Source organism: Channa argus, chromosome 10 (genome assembly GCF_033026475.1).
Source record: "Channa argus isolate prfri chromosome 10, Channa argus male v1.0, whole genome shotgun sequence".
Classification (NCBI taxonomy): Eukaryota; Metazoa; Chordata; class Actinopteri; order Anabantiformes; family Channidae; genus Channa; species Channa argus.
In genome coordinates, this window is record NC_090206.1 from 22,638,828 (window position 1) to 22,657,028 (window position 18,201).

General features: G+C 39.1%; 1 protein-coding gene across 31 annotated transcripts in view; it reads left to right on the top strand.

Annotated features, from left to right (window-relative positions):
• Nucleotides 1-15: 15 nt before the first annotated feature.
• The window catches only part of prom1a (prominin 1a), a 78,615-nt gene continuing 60,429 nt past the window's right edge, over nt 16-18,201 (top strand). For 12 of the 31 annotated variants that reach the window (XR_010915314.1, XR_010915325.1, XR_010915322.1 and 9 more), the window contains exon 1: nt 18-534. Coding sequence is in view for 5 of the 31 variants with exons in the window: in XM_067517973.1 (XP_067374074.1) it covers nt 300-534 (235 nt within the window). In the remaining 26 variants the exon portion in view is untranslated. Of the gene's footprint in view, nt 535-18,201 lie in introns of all 31 variants that reach the window. The other 19 variants (XR_010915315.1, XR_010915318.1, XR_010915317.1 and 16 more) reach the window with 2 other exon arrangements.

Sequence of the window (18,201 nt, forward strand, 5' to 3'; positions counted from 1 at the left end):
GATGCCGGAGCGGACGCGGCAGGCGCGTTCATCTCGGTGGGACTGAACGCATCGAAGACCGAAGACGGTTGACAATATCACCCGCTTTACGTCCGACCAGGGAGCCGAGACCGTGGGGAACGATGCTCGTGAAGAGTCTCTCCGGGGGCAGCAGGACTTAAAAAGCTGCGATCCGCCCATCTGGACACTTTTCACGCTCACTATTTTATTCCCCTTTGAAAAGCGAGACAAGAATCCAGTCACCTTCGAGCTTCCATTCATCTTTGTTTAACCCCAAACCGGGGATTTGCTTGACCACGATGTGGAGATCTCGGATCCTGCTACTCCTGCTGCTGGGGTCCCTCTCAGCGTCCGGCGAACTCCAGCAAGAGACGGAGCCGCGGAGACTCCCACCGCCGGGAAAGTTGGATTTCGGTTATGTGCCTGCGGGAGTTTACGAAACGCTGGCCCATTATGAACCGGGACCGATAGGGATTCTGTTTCACATGCTGCACACTTTCCTGTATGTGGTGCAACCCAACGCTTTCCCACAAGGTAAGCGTCCTCATTAGCGTCCAAGTGTAAAGCAGGTAGACGGTTTCGTGCGGGCTTGGCACGGACTGACATTCCAGCGGCATAAGAGTGCGAATGAGAACTTCTGGAACCGTATCAGGTAGACATTAGAGAGCGGATCCTGTTGGGTTGTCCTGTGGGACTCGTTGGTTTTGGAGAATAATACGTAATACAGATGAACTGCATTCAGTTCAAATACCGCTATCACTAAAATATGATATCGGTATTTGTGTGGATTTGAAATTTCGCTATCAAATCTATCCAAAACACGCGTAATTTCGTTTAATGAATAATTGTGAATAATCAAATGTTTCTCTATTATTGCGTGAAAATGTGTCCACTCGCACCCCGATACGCAGCCCACCCGTGCGTCACGTCCCTGCTCGCAGCGCGCTTTTTGATCCGCAGCACACTTGAAGGTGGTGTTTGTGCCCGCGGCGCACTTTGTGTCAGAGTAATTACTATTAATGAACCTCTGGCTGACAGCCTCACGTCCTTGGTGCCTGGTTTGTGGAGGTCTTTTTTGGAGCACACGGACAGTCTTAGCGAGCTTGGCTCCACATTTAATACAATTAGACCTGACTTGACCAAAACCACGTGAACTGTGTGTGTTTAATTGGGTCAGGGGTGCTCAAAAGATGAGGCTCCCCTCCGTGGCTCTCAGTGTGTCCATACTCCAGCGGAACATTTTGCAGATTTGCAGCACTCTGAGTCACCTTGTTAATTGGGTAATCCCATAAGCCCCTGGACCATATGCTGTTGGCCTTTTAGTTTCCAGTTTGTCACCAGCACTCAGGGGCTCATGGCCTAATCCCACGGAGCAGGCAAGACCACTGCTCAGTGAAGCTGTTAGTTCATTCATGGGTGCATGAGCCAATTGGTGCAAGACGGAGCTCATGTGGAAACTGTTGGTTCAAACATAAACAATAGCTCGGCAGACAAACATTTGTACACACTTTTGATTGGCTCTGGTTCGTCATTCCTCTGATCACATAAAGCCTGGGGGGTCTATTATGAATTTTGGGTTCACCAGAATCTGTGTGGCATAAGCAAAGGTCCTTCGCTTATTAATAGCAGCAGTGCATGCGTAGATCTTTAGCAAGATAAACCCGGTGATCTGTCAACTCTGGTTTGATGAATGCAGGCTGCAGCAAACCTCTGGGGCCCACAGAGCTTGTCATTTCTGTAACAACATGTTAGAGTAATTCCCTCTACTCTGCTACTTTTGCTGGAAAATCTAACTCGCTGTTACATTAAAACCCATGCAAGTGAGGACAAAAATCTGCAACCATTTTTCAATCCTGACGTTTGGAACTGGAGGTGCTGCAGATGTCAGAGTGGAGCTGTTTGTCTAGAGTGGATGTGCATGTGGATGTCTCTTCACTCCAGCCTGTGGTAAGCCACAGCATTAGCCCTCTTCCAGAAGATATTTAATAATGAATCACTGAATCCTTGAGCAAAAAACTGCAAAGAAAGAGTCTTTTTGAACAAATGCTGGTCATCTTGTCTTCAAAAAGAACATGTCGGCTCATGCTACTAATGGTTTGTGATCGAGACGTTTAAAAAAATCATTGTACCTCATTAGCGTGAAAATGTATGCAGAAAGACACTTAACATCATACACTCGATAGAAGATTTGTTTCCGCTGCATGTCATGTTCACAAAAAACTGTTACCTTCTGATTAAGCCACTGATTAACTTTTGTATTCACAGCTAAGGCATCGCAGCAGATTGCCTCAGTAATATGCTGAACTAAAATGCAATCATATTGTCATAAGTACCTCATAAGGAGACGTTTCTGTGAACTCTTTGAGCTGCTGTGTTCGCTAGAATGTATTTCAGAGTCCAGCATAACAGAATAATGTCAGAACAATCAACCGCTAACGGAATAAGTAAATAACAACTCGATGTTTAAACTTTAAAATGTTCCCACGGTGTCTTAGTCTCGTCATTAAACTCTCCATTTATTGCCTTTCTGGCAAGTCCCAGTTCATATGCACATCTGTCCATAATGATCAGTTCATCTTTGACTCTAAGTAGATGTTTGAGCCAATTAAAAAAAGCAAAAAAAAACAACAAAACTTCAAGGTGCAGAAACATTTAAATATCCACATCAGTACAGGCCTCAGAAATCCATAGTGGTAAAAGCTTAAGAAAAAACAAAAGCTAGTATGTTGGACCTATATGTCCAGAAACAATATATTAAATGAGTGCTGGTTTTGAAGTATAGTATTAGAGGTTTGAACAGTACGAACTTGATTCCTTAGCATTCAGTGTCTGGTTTCAGCTGCATTCTCTGAATGTCAGTGTGTGGTATTACAGTGAAACTACGAGGTTGGACAGCTCACACTCAGTAAAAGGAAAATGTGTTACATCCAGATCTCAACAGCTGTTCCATCGGTCTAAATCTAGAAAAGATGTTTCTGTTAGTGTTAGATGTTGCTGGATAATTACTGACACTCCCTCTATAGTCACTGCATGACATGTTACATTCTAAAACGCCTTTATAATCTCATGAATGTTTGATGTGGCTGACTGACACATTCATTCTCTGCATTAAAGTGTCTGAGTGGCGCGTGGGTTCAGAGCTACTAGGAGGTGTTATTAGCAAAGGAGCAACAAATGTCTATCACTGACACCCACACAAAAGCCAATGAACAGAGACATATTCCCTCTTACTTTTTTTTTCTGCTTTTCACTGCAGTGTGGAAGCCTGCAGGAGCTGCTATAACCCTACACCTCCTTCCCTCACACCTGCCCACACCCTCACCAACATACAACTGCTACATGCCAAAACACAGGCTGATCATAAGCCCTTAACTGACACGTGAGATGTAACACTGCTGGTTTAATAAAGCTTTTAAAAAGATGTTTTTTTTTTGTTGTTGTTGAACTATGCAAAGCTTTCAATCTGGTTTGGTGTGATATGTGGCATTTGATACAAGGAATCAAAGCACAGCCGTAAAACAGAGGTGAGTGGAAATGTTTGCTGAGCACAAAGGATGATCTGAAGACTCTTTTTCCGTACTTAATAATGTGAGTAGCTGTAGGATCTTTTTTTTTTTTTTTTTACCCCCACATGTGCAGGGAGCCATGGGGAAACTAGTTAGCTCAGCTCTAAAGTACACGATCTACGGGCCAAAAAACACAGAAGAACGCAAAACATCAAGGTCATTTCTATGACTTAAATCCAGAAGAATGAGGAATTTTTTTCAGAGTTGGGCAACATGCTGTACACCAGTATCTAATTCTCATTAATTCATACATGCTCTTCTGCTACACTGTCCATAAAAGTGATTCACTGGTCTTTTATTTATTTTTCATTCATTAGCAGGGAGTTTAAAATGAGATGGGCTGGGGTGTTCAGATGTCTGTTAGCAGAAAGACAGAAATATGCAAACAAATCTTTCCATCAGTTCTATAAAGCTGAGGATACATTTGGTTCTGTTATATAAATCTCAATTGACTCCACATGAACCGTTTCAACTCACTGAGAATGGATGTAGAAAGACCATTAGGGAGCTATTTGTATATCGATACGTTTCCCTGCTCAAGCACTCGTTACCTCTGTCAACGTGAAGGATTGGTTTGCACTGCGATATTCGTTCATACATCAGATCCGTGGTCCAATTATTACTGATATTGGTCAAAAAGGGTTTGACCAAAATGTTACTGGCCTTTCTAACTGTCAGATCTGTGATTTTGGACTGATTATCAGAAAATTTGATGAACACTTTCTTGTTCCCCTCTGAATGAAATGTAATTGTAATTGTTAATACCCATAAAGTTACCGAATTTCACATTAACCTCAGGTGTGTTCTTTGTGTTTAATGCAAATTAGCAAATGTTACCTTGCTAACATGCTGAACTAAGATAATGAACATGGCAAACATGAAATCTGCTCATCATCACTGAAAGCTAGTTTGCATCATGTGATTTGTTGCGGTAGGTTTTTGAATTAATATGACAACAATTTAATACAGTCGTCTGCTGTGTCTACTGGGTACGAGTATTGACAAGATGTAAAAACAGCATTTAAAAAAGCCCACGTCTAAAAAAAAAAAAAGGCCTATAAATACCATTTCACACTGAAGCCAAAGCAGGAAAAACATGACTATAGGTTAACACACAACACTTCTAAAACCTTTAATAAAAACACAAAACGCTGTAGATCTGGACTCCTTTTTTAAGGAGTTTTATAACTGGGCTTTGTGTAATTTAGCCATTGGTGGTAAACAGAGAGCATCAAGCTCCTTCTGCAGACCTAACTATCATTTAACGCCTGTGGGTGAGAGCATCTGGGGAAAAGATGCCAGCTACTGTCGTGCAGCAGATCCCTGCTGGAAAGTGTTTTTTTCTCATTAGTGTCTGTACCATCTCTTCTAAAGAAACTACACCTAGGTGCACGTCAGATAACAGACAACTATTAAAAAAAAAAATATATATATATAAAAAAAAAAATCAGGCATTAATTCAAGAAAGGTAACAGTTGCCAGGGAAACCTGTCGGCAGTGATGTGTGTTTTGGTCCACATCACAGGGTCGACATGTGTCTCACTCCACCAGTGTGATGTGAGGTAAAATTCTGTGCAACAACTTGCAAAGTAGATTCATGCGGCTCTTGGTGTTTTTTTTTTTTCTCTGTTATTTAACTCTCATCAAAAGGGAATCTAGAGTGTTTTTCACAGCACAGAAGCAAAAAGGGACTTGTTTAGTGAAGGACACGTAGACATGAAAGAAATACTTCAAAAGATTTCCAACCAAGGACAGAGATTGAAATGTTCGTGAAGAGCATCAGAGATTGGATTGGATTTTTAAAGTAGCAGACATTTTGTTTTTCATGTCTTTCATCTTTGAAGAGAGAAATGTTGACAACGCCTTAACCATTTTAAGGTTAAATGTTGATTAAACCTAACTGTATTTGAAAATGAAAATAATACTTATCTACTTGTGTAGTTGCCTTTAGCCTTTATTCTTCAGTGTTTCTGCCGCAGAACAGTTTAGTTTTGTCCTTCTGTTTCAGGTGGTTTGCTTTACATTTCCCTAAGTAGCCACCCTGATGCTAAATCTAAACCGCTTTTTAATCATTCAATGATTTCACTTTGTTCATTTATCGTAGGGAGAACCACTGACAAACAAAACCCCTCTGAATTAAACAACTTTTTGCTCTAACACGATGCCATGAACTACTCCTCATATTGTTTGCCTTTGTGGTTGTGCTGGTCGAATAAATTTGACATTTCCACTCTTTAGTGATTCAGATTTCTGACACATCAATAATGTCCAAATCACATCGGATTTAAAAAAAATACCCAATTTAAAAGACAAAAGTTGGATCGTTTGATCGTAAACTAAAATGCCGTCAGCGGACAAACAGAAACAGATATTTCTTACAACTGTATGTTAAATTTTAAATGTCCTGTGAAACAGCTACCTGTATGATAAAGATTCATCTGATGAGATAACGGTGAAAAACTGCATCAGCGTGAAATTGATTTTAGCAGCTGGTAAGGGTGTAATTTAACAACCATTGCTTTTTGGAACCTGCTTAGTTTCCAAATAAGAGCACTTGTATACAGATTAGGTCATTCGTGGCACATTTGGATGATAAGTTTATGCTGGTGGCTCTGTCATACCACAGTACAGACATTACCTGATTAAAGAGAGTGTTCTCTGACTAGAAGGTGGTGGCTCAAGCCCCTTGACAGCAAGCATCTGCTCTGCTGAAGTGTCCTTAAGCAACATGCTGAGTGCATGATTGCCAGTCTGTGGCTGACCCTGCATGTTACGGTCTCTGTGAAGGAGCGTGACCGTGCAGGCAGATCTTTTGGTTGTGGGTGTTGATAAAGTATCAGAAGAAAGGAGGGAAGCTCTGTCATGAGTCATTATTTTTCAGCATTTTTCCATCCAGTTGCAAGCATTTTCCTAATTAAAGATTTCTTAAGCAGCAGGCACATCTGTGGAGATTATCATTAGAAGCTGTGATCATCCCCCAAAAGGGCTTAAATTTGCAATCATAACGTTTGGCAGATCTGAAGCTTTTCTCCATTCATGATATTAAAAAAAAGTCAATAAACCAATGCCTCACAGAACCACATGCTGTTGAAATGATGGGCTGGTATCATATTTTGCTATTTTTGTCATTATTTGAAAAAGTGGGTACATCACAGCACAGTTACCTGTTATTGCATAAGTCTTTTCATCTGATTGTTACAACTGGCTCTTTGTCATTTTGCACAGTTTGGAATATAAAAATCAGCAGAAAATATCAGCTGTATCAAACCTGAAAAAGACTAAAACTGTGCTTCAAGTGATTCCACATGCTTGTAACAACCTAGTATACATGCTAAACAATTGGATATTCTTGATGCTGCAGTTGGAACACAGAGGCACTGGGTGCACAGTTTAACAGTTTAAAAGGTCATGCTGACTTAAACTGTGCATACAGAGCCACTTACATTTGCTGGCATGAATCAGTCTGGTGACAGCTTGTTGCAGTGGCTGTTGCACTTTCAGTAGATCCTTACAGCACATCCAGACCAACAAAAGCTATCTGGGGGAAACGCTCCACCCAGATAAGTATTTTACAAATCTTAAAATAACCTCGAACCTTCACATCTGAAAAATGTTCAGCATTCTCTTGTAACTACTAAGTCGATCAATCAGTAATGAATTGGGTTATTGAATCATTGCTGGTGTAAAAAGCAAATTGGGAACATTACTTATATTTATTGGAGCAAACTGTATATGATGTCCACAAACTGACACTTAGAGAAAATGGGATCATGTTGCTGCTTTTCCATTATTCTGTAGGGTTGGATAAGTGCCCTGAGGCCCATGGCACAAACATGTCTGAGTGTGAGAAAGGCATTCATATCATCAATGTTTTAAACTCTTCACAGCTTCCATCTGTGAAAACAAACTCTACTGTTATTTTGTGACTGGATTGTTAATTTATCATCTAAATACATAATTACCTTTAACCAGAGGTTTGTGTTAGAAATCCAAGATGTTCTCAATAAAAATAAATGACATTACAACGATGCATTTGTAAAAACTCGCCCAGTTACAGTGTAGGAGCATGTGCATGACAGAAACTAATGTATATAGCTCCTCTGCAGTGTTTTATCCTGTCACATGCAGTCATGTCACTGCACTGACAGTGATGGCCCTCAGCACTGGGACGGCCTTACTCGTCTACAACATACTGGCAGGCAGTTGCCAGAGGCAGGGTATCACTGATGCACAGAGAGAAGTTTGAATTTTTTGGGTGTGAAAGCTGGGAAAGAAGGCCTAATGAAAAATGTACAGGATGATAACATGGTACACGTGCTTATGATAAATCCAATTTTCTGGTAAATGTGATCATTTTTATTTTGTCATTATTAAGTCTTTGTTACATTTTTATTTAATGGAAAAAAATTACTAAATAATTTTATATCTATTATAATTTCTTAGGTTTATATAACTGTTAAAAAGTTTTAGCATAAATCCATAATGATAATTATACTGTTTAATAATGTGACAAATGGACAAACAAGAATGTTGCATAGCAACTATACTGAACAAATTATAAAATAAAGGGGACTAAAAAGTAAGCTGAAAAAATATTACTTTAGGACATAATATTATTCAAGCATATACGTGCTTGGACGTCAGTCATTTTAGTCATGGTTATCCATGGTTATAAGTGGGCCTTTTAGTGTCAACTGGATTGGCCTGAAGTTCTTTAAAACATTTCACATCTTCTTTAGTCAGGACTGAACTGCACCACTGTTATAGGCAGAAGGAAATCTCACTTGTAGAGAAAATAAAATGTTACTGAAAATGCTGTAATTTCTTTGAAAAATGAAGGTTTGAAGAGAAGCAGAGTACAATTTATGTTACATTTAAATGACTAACATACTGAGAACTCATCCAAAATTATGGCTCTGTTAAATTTATTGCACTTTTATGGAGCTATTAGAGTCTATTTAGCTTTTATGTCTCTATGAACATGCATTGCCACATAGGAGTCATTTACTGTTTATGGGATCATTGGACTTTTGTTTATGACTAACATGGCACTGCAGGCACGCTTAGTAATAAGACAATAAAAAGGTCAAAGGTCAGATCCCTGCAACAACACTGCAAATGTCTATTAAATATTTTATTCTTCAACTCTAGCTCACAAAAACTGGTATTGAAGGGACCAGAAGACGTGGTGCACACTAAAGAATTACTAAATATAAACTCTTTGTTCATGCATTGGAGATCGCAGACACTGAAGTAGTTCAGCCAATTTTCAACATTTGAATCTTAGGAATGCACAGTTTAGACGATACAGTCAAAAAGTGGATACCACACACTTGCTGTTTATACAGCAAGTGATCAAGCATGACTTCAGAAGAAAACAAACATGGAGGTGTGGGAGGAAAAAAAGTAGCTAATCTCAGCTACTGCTACAAATACACAAAATTGGTGGGTTTGTCATTACAGGATTTTACAAATATCAAAGATTTGATACATTTGATATTTACGTTTTCGTCATTGTTGAGAGTCTGTTTGGAGCATTAAGATGTTCTCCGTAACCACCTCACACTGCAGCATCATTCAGCCATAAACTGGTCAAATACGATCCGGGTGTCTGAAGGGATCAATCGAGCCCAAAATCAACTTCATTATCCTGCAGTGTGGGCCCCAGCTTAAAGGGAGAGTTTAGATGCTCTGTGTTCGCTCATATAAACAGCACAGTTTTTCTGAATTTAACTGCTGGTAATCTTGGGTGGTTAAAGGTTTAAATGCTAATATTGTGTTTTCATTAGACAACAGTAAAACAAAAACTAAATGACTGTGAACCAGAGGCATTATAGTTGATGGTCAGGCACTTCTAAAAGAATCTCATTGAAATTGTTTTTACGTACCTGTTGTAATTGTACGGACCATTTGCCTTTGAAAAAGAATTTAAAAGGCCCTTCAATGAAGTCTCAGTGTTTTTACAGTATAAAGAAGGAGTAAATAAATAGACCAACCAGAGAACTTCTGGACCGGGAAAGGAATGAGATGCAACTCATTTAGAAAGCTTGCTTCACCAAGAGCTGGCATATTAGCAGAGTAAGTAGAGAGAGATAAGACCTGTGGCATTAAGATAAGTTGAACATTTGAGACATTTCAGGGTAGTATTATGTTGCCACCATCAGCTTAAGCACACAGCGATCTGACAAAGAGCAGGTGAGAAATGTGGCAAAGTTAGACAGTGAAACCACAGGTAGAAACCGAAATCAAAAGATTACTAGAGAAAGAAAGGAAAATAGAAAGGAAACAAATTGAGGGATTGGAGGAAGAGCTGCCACTTCCCCAGGTGCTGCTAAAGCCATGTCTCATTCAGGGATGTCATATTTGGGTCAGGCCTGGGTAGCCAAGCAGGAGAGGCGAGGGCGAGGCGAAGCAAGCAGCTCAGTCCTGCTGAATGGATGGCAAGTCATGCATTCTCTGCCCCTTTGTTCCGCTTCAGCAGTGGGCACGGTGGTGCCGGCGCTGAGCTGACTATAGTGACAAGGCGAGTCGTAATTGCAGATGTGTGGCGGTGAGGGGCCAACCTGTCAACGATGGGGATGACTACTCTAAACATTCTTCCTCTTCAACATGGCATTTAGCCCCAGTTTAGCCCCGGCATTTAGCCGCTCATCACAACACTTCACAAGATCCTAGTAGCCTTCACTCAGCCAAACAGACTGCTACTCTGAATGGGATGTGTCAGGGAAACACAGCCATGCTGACACTCAGGGGACTTTTAGTTCTTAATGACAAGCTATGTGTCAAAAATACTCGAAGAGGGAAAGTAGTCAAGTAGTCAAGTTTTTAGGAGAAGTAGAACTGGCTCTGTCACATGATTAAGAATGGGTATTGTTAGGGATTTAACTGCTACTAATACAGCTTTTTGCTCTTGAAGCTTTTGTTTGACAAACATGTCATGCACTGGAAGGTTAAGTAGCATTGTGTGTAGACAATTATCCAAGTAGTTGACATTGGGTTGGTGCAGGAAAACCAAAATACCTCCATCATTTCATTTGTTGAAAGCAGAATACAGGTGATAAAATTCCTTCAGGAACAGGAAACAAATCAGACACAATGAGGAAGCATTTAATAATGCATAGTATACATTTAGGAGCAAAGTTTTGTTTGGCTTTGACTAGGAATGGGTATAATTTGGGTATTACCACAATGTCCAGCTAGACAGTCCTTTAAACTAGCTTTTTTAAACTAGCGTCAGATCCTCTAGGTTGTGATGTTGCATTAACAAATAATGGATTCCACAAATACATGTGATTTCTATGTAACCTTGCACCTTCACAAGTAGGACCTCACTTAGCAGTGGCTAAAAGGTGGCAAATGGTTGTTGTGCTACTTTGTTAAGTAAAACACTTTTTAAAAAAAGAAGAGAAGAAATACTGGTTGATCATGATATTATGTATGTAGTCAGGGAGTCAAGTCAGTAGGGCTTCATGGAGCCACTGTGCAGGACACTGCCATGACTCCTGGGAGAGTTGGATGCCAACAAATTTTATTGACAAAGATCGTGCCAGACAGTTATCTGAGGTTCTGCATGAAAGCAAGGGTAACCTGTTTTGTACTGCGTATAACATTGTGGTGGAACACAAACAATGGTAATCACTTTTCTATCAGAAACACAGCTGGGAAATGGATAAGACAATTCACTGCCACAGAAAGAGTCGCATCCAGATCAACTGTCAGTGCCCAAAAAAAAAATCAAGGTCAATTACATTAAAAAACCATGGTTAGTGGCAAAGTTATGGTAGCGATGGAGATGTGCTTGTCTATTCGCATGACAAAAAGCACGTGTTACAAAGAACACAAAGAACAGTGAAGTGTATTCTCACTGGAACAAGTTACCTTTGAATTTTTGCTATTTTCGCTTGCTGCAACAATTTTATTGGAAAAAAAAATTGTGCAACATAATAATAAGTAAAATCCAACTTTCATCACAATTTTCTTGATTAACAGTTCAGCTAAAGTCGGCTAAATCCTAGAGGGGCTGTTGAGAACTGTGAGGATGATTTTCTGTTAATGAATATACCTTTACTACAGGTCATTATAGCATCTTCTTCTGGAATTAAAAGCCAAAGTGAGCTGATGGGACATGTAAGTGGTCTAGCTGCAGTACTGGTAGAAAAGCCACATCTTTGCACAGAAAACCCAAGTCGCACAGAATATTTGTTGCATTCTCCCGTCAGGCTTAATTAGTGTTCCAGTCCAACTGTTGTGCACATGCCATTAGGTGAGCCTTAAGGTGTCCACAACACATCCATGTTCAAACCTTACTACACAGATGAATGCATCATCATTAATGGAGATAATTTAACAGTAGACAGGGTTAGAAAATGCCTAACATTCAATGAATAAGTTTCCTCTAAACATGTGCACTTCTGATTAATGAGTGTGACACTGAGAAGAAGCTTGATTACCACGCTGTGTCCATTAACATCCGTGGACTTATCTAGATGAGGTAGACATTTTTTGTACAGCTTTCCTGAGTAAGCTGTGCTCCTGACATTTCAACAGCATGTCTCTTTGTCTCATGTTAACTGTCTGCAGGCGGATGTAAGATTGTCTTGTCTCCACCATTCCCGTCCGTCTTTATCACCTTTACAGAATGTCTTGAGCCTTAATTAGCTGATGGTAATCTGGGACATTGTTTACCTGGTCCAAACTGTAGAACTAATCCTCTTGGCTGTCCAGCAGTCAACATGCTGACCATACTCCACTACAGACAGTTTGTCCTTTTGTCCCAATTAACCATTTAACCTAAAGGTTAGAATAACAGGTCTGGAGCCAGAAAATCACAATTTAACACTGAGAAGTGTGACAAAGCGGAGCTATGTTTGGCCAAATTTAAAACAAATGTATATCTAATAACACGAATCCACAATTTTTATGTGTTCAATAGTTTTCTTGGAGTTTGACATAGTTTAGATTCAAGTGTGGAAACACTGATTTATAATTTGTATTGATTGTTTGTCACTGATTTTGAATTTTGTCATTTTTCCAGCACTCAACTTCTTAAACATTTTGTTATGTTACAGCCCTATTTAAAATAGATTAAATTCCTCAAGGTGTTGAGGAAAATAATAATAATAATGTCACATAATGACAATGTGAAAGAAGTTTTTAATCTTTACAAATGTATTTGTACATTCGCTGCCTTTGCCGCCAACACTTTGTTGAAGCACCTTTAGCAACAACTACAGCCTCAAGTCTTTTTGAGTATGATGCTATAAGCTCAGGACCTATTTTGGGGCAGTTTCTCCCATTCTTCTTTGCAGCATCTCTCAAGCTTCATCAGGTTGGATGTGGAGCGTTGGTGCACAGCCATTTTCTGATGTCTCCCAAGATGTTCAACTGGGTTCAAGTCTGGGCTCTGGCTGAGACACTCAAGGACATTCACAGAGTTGTCCTGTAGCCACTCCTTTGTTATCTTGGCTGTGTGCTTAGGGTCGTTGTCCTGTTGAAAGATCCCGTCGCCCCAGTCTGAGGTCCAGATTCTCTGGAACAGGTTTTCATCAAGGACGTCTCTGTACATTGCTGCATTCATCTTTCCCTCCATCCTGACTAGTCTCCCAGTTCCTGCCACTGAAAAACATCCCCACAGCCTGATGCTGCCACCACCATGCTTTACTGTAGGGATGCTATTGTCCAGTTGGTGAGCGGTGCCTGGTTTCCTCCAGACATGACACTTGGCATTAAGGCCAAAGAATTCAGTCTTTGTTTAATCAGACCAGAGAATTTTGTTCCTCATACTCAGAGTCCTATAGGTGGGCTGTCATGTAACTTTTACTGAGGAGTGGTTTCCATCTGGCCATCTGTACATGTGATTTTTAATAAAGATTTGCAAAGATTTCAAACAAACTTCTTTCACGTTGTCATTATGGGATATTGTTTTTAGAATTTTGAGGAAAAAATGAATTTGATCCATTTTGGAATTAGGCTGTAACGTAAAATGTAGAAAAAGTTAAGCACGGGGAATACTTTCTGGATGCACTGTATGTGTAGAGGACAAATGGTATTAATTATCATAGTAAAATTAAAAGTTTCTTAAAATTCTTTCCAAAAACAAGTCTATATATGAAAGCCAGGGGTTCAGTATTGAGTGCAGAGAAAATCCTCCTCCTGGCTGCTTCACACTGCCGCCTTGATCTCTGTCTAAGAGTTTTATCTTCTGAGTTTCTTTGTAGTCTCATCAAAATGAATCATACAAATGGGGATAAAGGTGCACATGAAAAGAGACAGAGGTAGCTGTGTGACGAATGAAAACAGAAAGCCTGAGAGAGGAGTTCATATCCTTTTTACTTTCTCACCTGCACACAGCTGACAAACAGGATGTGAGAAGTTGGTGTGAGTGTCAGACTGTGAGTATCAGAAATTTACAGAAAAGAAAGTGATTAAAGCTTGTGAAATCTTAGTGACCACAATGTGTGTAAGGAGCTTTTTAGGTGTTGTTTGACAGTGCAACAAGTGCTTTGTTTCAAGTTCTAACGCATCCAATGAAAAGTATTGTTGTTTAACGATATGAAAAACAGCAAAACTAAAATACATATTGGTTAAGGTAAATGTAAAAGATATATAGACTATCAGATGAAATGGACTATGGTGAATAACAGGGCTGGGCAATCTGTGATAAAAAAAATTTAAATCAGTGAATATTGATAATTATCACACTATCAGGTCATGTAATCGTTTTACTTAAGGGCTTTCTTTAAATTCCTGTGCTAAAAGTTTTTACTTCATCATTCACTCTGACTCCATTGGTACTACTTATTAAACTAACATGAAAATACTCCAGCAACTAAAGCTTGAGTGAAGGCTGACACACACTTAACTGTACAGCTGACTATGAATGTGATTTGGTCATAATAATAGGTCGGACCTGGGCGGCCAGTGCCAGTCTGGCTCGGTTGGCGCTGACAGTTGCCAGAGTTAAGTGTGTCCTGTGTAAAGATTCTAGTCTTTTTTATTAATACGTAGTTCCTGCCAGTCATTCTCACAAAGATTATTTGTGTTTAATATTTAAGGTCGGTATTGGTGGCCAGTGACATGTTTCAGGTGTGTCTTCAGCATAACTTTACCAAATGGTCTACCACTGACTTTCTGGCATTTTGCTTTGAATGAGCCATATCTCAGCGTAGTAGAGTCCAGAGCAGCAAGATGGTGCACATTAGTATCAGCCATGAACAGCTAGGTTCAGGTTTAGTTGTAAAGATTTGCAATGCTGCTACTAAATAATGTCAACAGCAAGAATATAGGCTACAGCAAGTTAGGGAAAACAGTTTCTAAGTCTCTGACCATTACAGCAGTTTTTATACATTGGTCAATTTACTAATGGCACTTAAAGCTGGACCTGCTTTCATTTATACAGGGGGCATTTAGGGTATTTGTGACTGGGTGTTTGTATTGTTGTTTGTTTGTATTCTGCATATTCTAGAGGATGGTGATAAGGCTCTACCTTTAACTCTACTGTAATATTATATGTAACAGCTAGTGCAACACAATCCTCCGGGGATTAATAAAGTATGTGTCGGTCAGTCAGTCAGTCAGTCAAAGTGTTCAAGGCACTAAACCTTAAGCTGTCCCTGGTGTGTGTTCTTTACTTGTAATTTACTTTGGATAAAAGCATCTGGTAAATGACTGAATGTATATTATACTTTGTGTATTGAAATAACTTTGAAATAACAGAATTTCCAGTTTTAAATGGTGCAAGTTTGTGATGCACAGCATCTACCGTGTTTGCCATTTTTTGAAGCTGCTGTGGCTGCTTTGCTGTGTTCTACTAGAAAATACCCAACTTTGCTGTGTGTTTGTAGTAGGTTGTCTCATCTACAATGTCACTGATCACATTAAAATTTGGTCCATGGGGGCTTATGAAAGTTGCTCATTGTCTTATAGTTTAAAGCTGATATTGTGAAGAGTCTTTTGTCTCTATACATATTATTTATATATATATATATATATAAATAATATGTATAGAGTACACCCAGAACAGAATATTAATTACCTTATTTACTACTGTTCATGTTTGATGCACAATGCAATGCTCAATGCGGTGACAGACAGTGGATTATTGTACATATCTCTGTAGGCATAGCACTCGCTTTATTATTCGGAGACCCAGTACACAGGATTCATACAGCCATGTCTCGAAAGTCAGTAGATAAGATTGCAGTCAGTCCCTTTGAGATATCACATGCTTTATTAGAGTCTGTTGCTATGTCACCCTGATTTATTTTTACACTTTGTGTGTGTGTGTGGGTTAGCGCGTGTGCGTCTGTCATTTATTTCTACTCATCAATGTGATTTCCACCAGAGGGAAGGCTGTCAATTTTATGATAATAGTCAAATAGCACACTGGATTGTATTTGGAGTAAATGTGTATCACAGAGTCTAATTTTCAGCATGCAACATGTTGTGTATGTGAGTCTCCCTGAGCAGATAAGACATGTGCATGTTAGTTTCTGCATCTTTTCTAGGACCATCTCACTCATGGGTTCATCTGGCTACTGTGTAAAAGTTAAATGAAGTGTGGGATTCCAGCTGTATGTGTAGCCAAGAGACTCAGCTGTTTACATTGAGGGGCTGAGTAAAGTACTCTCTACACACCCACACATGTACACACAGATGGAAAATTTCTCACAACCTCCCATCTTGTTTGAAGCAATAACATAAATAACATCCTGTGGTTTCATTCTCAGCGAAACTCAAACCTCAGATATATTCTTTTCTAATTAAAATGTACGGGATAACTTCACCATGGGAGGTTATGTCGTCTCTAGACCAACTAATTCTCGTTTTGATTACGGACACCACCATGAATGACAAAGGTAGAGTTGCACACAAACTCTAAAACAGTCCATTCACTTTAATTATGTAAAAGCAGATGACGGGAGAATTGTTACCTACAAATTTACTGTAGGTAACAATTCTCAGATTAACAGTTTTAAATTAAATACCCTTTTTAGCTTATATTTCAATGTGTTTGCTCTCCTCCTGCCTTTTAGTTGTGTAAAGTTAAACCTAATTCTCTTCCCATAGCTACAGATTCTATGGTAACACCATGTTTTCCTTGTGTGGAGGTGGTTTTCAACCAGTCTCCTGGGAAGTCAGCTCTGATGCAAACAGTCAGTCTGCGAGATGTGCACACGCACGCATGCATGTTCTCTTTTATCAGAAACATTTCAGTTAAATGTCAAGTCAGTGGTGTGCTAACATTCACTCAGACATTTACCAAAACAAGATGGGATAGATTTTGTGGAAAATTCCCACAAAAAAAAAGCTTACGTCAGCTTCTCCACAGTAAATGATTCTGATATAATGTGAAAGTTTGAGATAGATTTAGATTTTGTAGTAATTTTAGTCTCAGTTGATTTTCTACATTTTAGCCTCTTTGTGCTAAATGTAATTGTAATTGCAATTGTAACTTTCAACCAAGGATGTTTTTTTTTTTGTTTTTTTTTACATTGTTTCATTTTATTGCTTTTTAGAGGCCAATAGAAGTTAAACCCCTCAGACTTTTAAAAGTAGAAAACAATGATTTGAGAAAGGAGAAAGAATGTTCAATGCATTTTAAATCAATATAAACAAGTTTAAGTGTGGCACCTAAACTGACCTGACAGTCAGATAAAAACAAAAACATTAAATAGATGAAAATGCATATGTAATCTTTACTCTTCCCATATGTAACTACAGTGTGCACATAAGCAACCTGTGAAAAAAAAAAACTTTAAAAACTGTTTTGCTATTATCTATAGGCTGATAGTCTAGTTTAACTAGAATTAGCCATTTTCTGGTGTCATTAAATATAACAGGAAAAGCAAACAACATTTTAACACATGTCCTAACAAGATTTACATAAGCTATTATAGAGTTTCTTGCGTGGAAGGGCAAGAACAAGAGTTGCAAACCTTTTTATCTCGCTCGTGCATGCGGGGGAGTCATGTTAGTCTGTTTATGGAAAACTGCTAAAGTACACAAAGAATTCTTCCTCTGGGAAACACAAGGATAAGCATTTTCTTTTCCGTCTTCCATTGTTGTCCAGAAACAATTGGAAACACACCAGCTAGACACGTTACAACATTTTTGGTCTGTTAATAATAATAATTCCATTTCACCCATGCATAGCTGTTGCTTATTCAGACCACTGTTATGTTATGGTGATTTGGAGCATTTGGGGTGATGTTAATATAGCATTTCTTCACAAAGATTTTAGAACGAAGAAACATGTCACCCAGTACAGTTGCGTGTCTGGCTGATGTGTTTTTAATTGTAATCTGACAACAACGGACATCTATGGCACAGATGAATAGGCTAATCTGTGTTTCAGACTGAGAGACACTTTCCGTGAGTGAGTGACGCAATTCATTTCAGGTTTAAGTGCCAGTATGGGGATTGTTAAAAATAAAAATGTATAAAATTTAAAAGTGACAAAATATTATTTAATCGGTTACCAAGCAGCCTTAGCTGCATCACCATCCTCTATAGTCCTGCAGCTCCACAAAGATGGATGACTTGCTAAGACAGCCTAATAAAAAGCTCAAAATCAATACAGTAGGAGCTAAGATATTCTTTAGAGTCTTTATTCTTAGTAATGCTCCCTAATCCA